Source organism: Sceloporus occidentalis, unplaced genomic scaffold (genome assembly GCF_023333645.1).
Source record: "Sceloporus occidentalis isolate IW3139 unplaced genomic scaffold, rSceOcc1.0.p SCAF_3, whole genome shotgun sequence".
NCBI classification, from domain to species: Eukaryota; Metazoa; Chordata; class Lepidosauria; order Squamata; family Phrynosomatidae; genus Sceloporus; species Sceloporus occidentalis.
Window position 1 is genome coordinate 218,252,904 of NW_028316983.1, and position 6,597 is coordinate 218,259,500.

Consider the following 6,597-nt stretch of genomic DNA (forward strand, 5'->3'; position numbering starts at 1 on the left):
CTAGATATTTTGGCCTTCAAGTTGTAGAAGCTCCAGCCATCATGGCCAATGGTCAGGAATTCTATAGGTTGAAATCCAAAATATATGGAGAGCCAAAAGTTGAGAACCCATTATCTTACCAAATCACAAGCTGAATATGAGCCAGCAGTACAATGTGGCAACAAACAAAAAATCTAATGCAAACAAATTAATGCAATTGTCAGAATCATCCAGGCACTGGCCATGTTAACTGGGGAATTTTGGAACTTGTAGTCCAATAGCTTTTCCAGGCTCCACAAGTGTTGTGATTATGTTTTTCACACTCCATCCTTTGAAGTACTGTAATATTTTCAAAGTTCCTCATGATTATCACAGACAAAGGAAGACTCAAACTACAGAAGATGCAAACAAGAAAATAACATCTTCATCACCAAAACATACAAAACTAGCAATAATTGTAAAAACAAATTGTGAATTTACCCAAAATTTACTTCATCTAAACACAATATTTGTAAAAATAAATACGAATCCTACCACCACAAAATTTACTCTATTTATATTTGATATTTAGTCAAAATCTGTTTTGATTTCAATAATTGGTCAGCTGTTTTGGCTTGAACTAAGAGAATCTATGTATAACCAGGACCACTCAGGGATGCTGAAGGGAACTACATTTCAGATATTTCACAATGATTGTTTAGAATGGAATGAATACATGAAATGCAGAAACACAGTGAGCTGTTACTGGCTGTAACTAATATACAGTTGCCCCTTCTTTTTTGCAGGCGATCCATTCCGGATCCCCTCACGAAAACAGAGTTTCGCTTATATTCAAGCCCCATTGGTTTGAATATAGGTGTGGGCATGGGGGCGCATGGCATGGGCATGCGCCCCATTCATTCCCCCTCCCTTAGTCCCTTGCGCATAAGCAAGGGATGCATGTCTGAAGACCATGAGAACACAGGGAGGACTGTACTATGACTTCAAAGTCATAACTATGTTAGTCTGGAAAATCAGTATGCAAAGGGATCTTTCAGCAGTTTTGAGACTAATTGAAAGAGAGAACTTGGTAGCATGAGGTTTTGTAGACTTAAGTCTACTTCCTCATGCATGAGAAAGAAGGCTCAAGTCTACAAAAGCTCACACTTTTCTCTTTTTCTGTTAGTCTCAAAAGTGCTACAAGACCCCTTTGCATACTAATATGCTATGGTTTAACATATAACTTAGAAAGCTTTGGGGGTAGCTTAGCCTGGGGCATTTTCTACATCTTCCATCAATATGTAAAAACATTGGGAAGTGGAGTTGACCAAGGAAACTGGACTAGATTAAATTACCAGTAGAGGCGCCACCCCAGCTAATTATCCTGAAACACAGTTCTTTCTTGTAACAATGAATTTTGTCTTTTACTGACAACTTGAACACAGCTAACATGAAGTAACTGGTCAGTTCCTACAGCTTCTCTCTGGCTCACTCTCTGATTACTTGCTTGCTCTCAGAATGATCCTTAAAAGTTTGGTTTCTGGCATTTCCTCAGTACTAAATTACTTTTTGGCTTAATATTTCTGTTTGAGTTCTTGTAATATTTTATAGTTTACAGGACTCTACACCCTCCTTGACAAACAGAACAATATCACCCAAACGCACCCTTCTCTATCTTTTTAATTGATTGTACATACCACAATAAACAGAATTCCACTGAATCTTGACATTCCACAAGGTTTCTGCTGTCTCCACGGTATCAAAGTTCTCATTCAGTTTTAAGCACTACAATACCATCACCATAGATTGGAGCTTGCCTACAGATTTTCTGATCATTTTAAAATGGCTGTCATTTGGTTCATATATTCATGGCTAGGCTTTACTATTTCCTCAGTCTGAGCTTAAAAACATTTTTTTTTTTGGACTATAGCTCCCAGAATCCCTTAGCTACCATGACCACGCTCCAGAAATGATAATCCCCAAGGAAGCAACTTCTCCTCAGAAATAATTTTTAAGCGACTTCATTTTATATTAAATCAGTCCATTAGTACAACCACCTAACAAGTATTCTCTTACCTATTTTAGTTGTATATGCTGGTTTCATACCAGTTTCCAAATGCCGGTTCTCCCCTTTATTAATTTTAGAGGAAAGTTTTGCTTGAGACATCAAAGCCACTGCAGAGCAAATGTTGATGGGTGTTGATCCACTCTGTTTTTCTTGATCCACCTACAATAAACCAAAATTGAAAATTATTGACATATTTTATGCACCAGTATTAGAATGTGTTTTTCACTTTGTTTAAATGTAAAAATGAGGCCATGACATTTATTTTTGAGAGACAGGGAGCCTCATGTAGACTTCAGCAGTCCAGCCTGAACCAAGCTCTTCTCACAATTTCCAAGCCAGTAGATGTTCATTCATATAGCTTGGCCATATTAGTCTAAGTAAAACAGATATGCAAACTTGAAGGTGTGGCTACCCTAGAAGTTCCTATTAGAGTACTTCTAGGATATGGGGAATACTAATCAGATTAACATCAAAGGTGAACAGTTGGATAGAGTTCCCACAATCTTCTCAAAGAACTTTTAAAAACCATGGAAATGATTCCGTTGGAAGCAGAAGCAGTGCAATCCTTTGATAATTATACTCATCACTATATGTATGTTCCAATTAATGCTAATCTGCTTTGGTGTTTGATCTTGTTGTTAACTGCCCTCATGTTGACCTTGATTCATGGCAACCCTATGGTTGAGACATCTCTAAGACCCTGTCTTCCACTGCACTACTCAGGTCCTGCAGACTCAGGCCTTGGCCTCCTAGATCAAGTCTAACCATCTGGTATGTGGTCTCTCTCTCTTTCTACTGCCCTCTACCTTTCCTAGTATCATTGTTTATTCCAATGATACATGCTTTCTCATGATGTGGCCAAATAGCCTCAATTTAGTCATCCTGGCTTCCAGGGAGAGTTTAGGCTTGATCTGTTCTAGAACACAACTGTTTGTCTTCTTGACTGTCCATGGTATTCTCAGCATTCTTCTCCAACACCACATCTCAAATAAGTTGATTTTCCTTCTATCTGCTTTCTTCATTGTCCAACTGATACATGGATGCATGATGCTGGGTTATACAATGGCTTGTATACATGGATACATGATGTTGGGTTACATGGATGTATACATGTTGTATACATGGATACATGATGTTGGGTTATGCAATGGCTTATTGTTGAACATTAATAAAACAAAAATAATGGCCATGGAAGAAGAATTCATCCTAGATAACAAGAAAATTGAAATAGTCAAAGAGTTCAAATGAACTCTTTGACTATTTCAATTTTCTTGTTATCTAGGATGAATTCTTCTTCCGTGGTCATTATTTTTGTTTTATTAATTAATGTTCAACAATAAGCCTATCTTAGTACTTTCCTCCTTGACCGTCTTCAGTGATTGCTCTAGGTTGCTCTTGGTTTCTGCTAGTAATATTGTGTCATCTGCATATCTTAGGTTGTTAATATTTCTTCCTACAATCTTCACTCCTCTTGCCTTTGAGTCTAAGCCTGCTCTGAATATCATATTTTCTGCATAAAGATTAAATAGTCACCCCTCCGTTCTTGCAGACTTGAGATCCGCAGTCTTGAATATTCACAGAGGAGTGACCCCTGTTAATTTCAATGGGGCATGTCCCCATGGTGGCCACCCTGCGCACACTCTTAGGCACGTGCCCCATTCAAGCCTATGGTGCTTGAATATCGGTGAGTCTCCATTTTTGTGGGGGAGTCCAGAACAGATCTCCCATGAAAATGGAGGGCCAACTGTAATCTGATGCAGCCTTGCCTGACCCCTTTCTCTCTGTATTCACTTCTGAGGGCAGCCTCTTGTCCTGATTACAGGTTGTGCACCAAGACAATCAAATGTAGTGGTATCCCATTTCTTTGAAGACATTCCATAGCTTTTTGTGATCTATGCAGTCAAAGGCTGTTTGATCAACATACAAAAGGGTAAGCAAGGATTAGCATCAGATTTCCTATAGATTGTTGACCCAATATATGTCCACAAATTGGAGAGGTACCTTCTGAAGTGAGGATCTGTCTCAGTTCATAGCCTGGCTTTCTGTTCAATTTAGAAACTTAGAAAATTGAGGTTCTGAATCCCACAGTGCACATTACTATGTAGAAAAGCTTCCTACTTTCACATCAACTCAACGGTGAACAACAGTAGCCTTCCCATGTTTTTGGCTTACCACTGCCACTAGCCCCAGGTAGAATAGCCAACAGTGAGGGATCACAGGACCTGCACTTCAAAAACCTCTGAAATGTGGGCCAGTTGCCGTTCCCTTCTGAAACTCATGGAAGAAGATTTGGACAACAACAGGTAGAGGGATTAAGAATGTCAACAAACTCATCCTCAAACCCTCACCTTGGGTGTTGATCAAACATCTAATTGCAAAAGACAGCTGGATTTGACCTGCACATCTGAATTCTGAAAGAACATAAGAACCAAGTATGAACCAGTTTCCAAACAAGTCTTTAGCAAATACTTTGCTCAGATGTAGGACATCTTTATGTGGAACTGTTTATCTAATAAAGCTGATGATACACAGTTATGTTTTCAGGACCTTTCCATGTACCGACTGAAGAAATACCTTTTACAACAGAACCACATATATCTGGACTGGATAGCTAAAGGCAGGGACTCGCATGATTAAATACACCTTCAAACAAACAATTCCCTGCACACAGAAAAAGACCAGGAGAAAGATGCAGTAGTACTTAGTGTTCCCTGGCATCCAGCATTAAGTGTGGAAGAAATCTGTACATGGAGAGGAAGCATTTCATTAGTTGAGACCAAGCTTGCAGCTCAGCTCAATAACAGAAATATTATCTCAAAATAAAATGAGAACTCAGGCCCACAATGTACTATAATTGGCATTTGTTGTTCAAAACCAGTAGCATTAAGTAATAATATATACTTGTCCTTTACAGTTACCTTTGCTGTTTGAGCTTCTGGGTCCAAGTTTTCAGATTCATTCTTCAATGAGACAATATTGTTTCTTGCTGGTGACGTAAACCTCGGCTTTTTGGCTGAATTCCCAAGCAATTGACTTGGAGCTGCCGACCGCCTCATGCTCACTTCTAATGGCCTGAAAAACAGTAATAAGAAAAGTTGAAGGACAGGGTGACCAACTATTGCAGAGCCCAATTTCTACTCCTCTGTGTTCATTGTAGTGGGGCAAATTGCCTCATCTTTGGCCAAAAACCACAATCCAAAGGTACTTCAGACAATGACTTCTAGGTTGGTCAAGGTGTTTCCCATGGCTTGAAGGAGGAGGGTGGAGTTGAGGTGTTTTAAACAAATGCACCAGAGGCATCCAGAATTGGTGGTTGAAAAAAATGGGTTAGGATTAGGATTGGAGTGGTGCAAAAAGCATGAATATGACCCCATATTTTGCCCACTCCACTGTAAGAGAATCCTGGAACTGCAAAGAACTCTACTTTGATCTTGCTGCCCCTGCTAGGTTTGTAGAGTTGGTAGATTCCTCAAGGGCCGTCCAGTCCAACCCCATTCTGCCATGCAGGAACTCACAATCAAAGCGTTCATAACAGATGGCCATCCAGCCTCTGTTTAAAACCCTCCAAAGAGTAGACTCCACTAATCTCTGAGGGAATGTGTTCCACTGTCAAACAGCTCTTACTCTCAGGAGGTTCCTCTTAATGTTGAGCTGGAATCGCTTTTACTGCAGTTTGAATCCATTGCTCCAGGTCCTATTCTGTGGAGCAGCAGAAAACAAGCTTGCTCCATCTTAAGTATGACATCCCTTCAAGTATTTAAACAGGGCTATCATGGCCCCTCTGAACCTTCTCTTCTCCAGGCTAAGCATCCCCAGCTCCCTAAGTCTCTCCATATAAGGCATGGTTTCCAGGCCCTTCACCATTTTGGTTGCCCTCCTTTGGACATGATGATGATGATGATGATGATGATGACGACACACTTATTCATCACCTTTTCCTCAATACCCTCATTCAAGGCAACTTAAAAAATATTACAACCAATACACCGGTTATAATATAGTAGTCCCTCCCCATTTGCTGGGGTTAGGGGTGAAGGACCCCCATGAATGAGGAAAACCACAAATAAAAGAACACTATTCTTTTCAGCTGAGAGAACACCTCTCTAGGAACATCCAGGTCCTCCAATGCAACTCTATGGTCAACATCTGCCAGAAGCTGATCATAGACTCATGCTGGAGGACCTACAGATGTCTAGAGAACCAGATTATTTCTGCAGTGCAGAGCCAGCCACAACCTTAAAATTAGACCCAATTGTGTGTGAGAGCCCTTTAAACCCTCATGTGCTCTGCTCTATGCCTCCCTATAACGCTCCTGTCCCTTTGGAGTCTGCACTTACAGTTCTGTTTAATCCTCCCGCCACACAGACAGAGCCTCTCCTCCATTCATTCACTGGCACAAATGCGCATGCGCGCCTGTCCTCAACGCGCCGCTCATAGCTCAAGCTCCTTCCCTCTGACCCCTCCCACTGCGCATGCGTACAAATCTAAACATCGACGCCAGCGCATTAAAGGGCACTACTGCGCATGCTCCAGTCATTGTTATGCCACGCTCAACATGGCGGATTTCACCG

The 6,597-nt window shown here is 40.7% G+C and overlaps 1 protein-coding gene across 2 annotated transcripts in view; it reads right to left on the reverse strand.

The window, feature by feature from the left end:
* LOC149317499 (DNA repair and recombination protein RAD54B-like) overlaps window positions 1-6,445 on the reverse strand; it is a 54,360-nt gene extending 47,915 nt beyond the window's left edge. The window contains exons 1-3 of one of the 2 annotated variants that reach the window (XM_089517633.1): window positions 6,364-6,445; window positions 4,945-5,098; window positions 2,035-2,185 (exon numbers count right to left, since the gene is read on the reverse strand). In XM_089517633.1, coding sequence (XP_089373759.1) covers window positions 2,035-2,185; window positions 4,945-5,082 — 289 coding nt within the window. In that variant the 5' untranslated portion in view covers window positions 5,083-5,098; window positions 6,364-6,445. Of the gene's footprint in view, window positions 1-2,034; window positions 2,186-4,944; window positions 5,099-5,650; window positions 5,706-6,363 lie in introns of those variants that run through there. The other variant, XM_089517634.1, reaches the window with a different exon arrangement.
* Window positions 6,446-6,597: the final 152 nt, after the last annotated feature.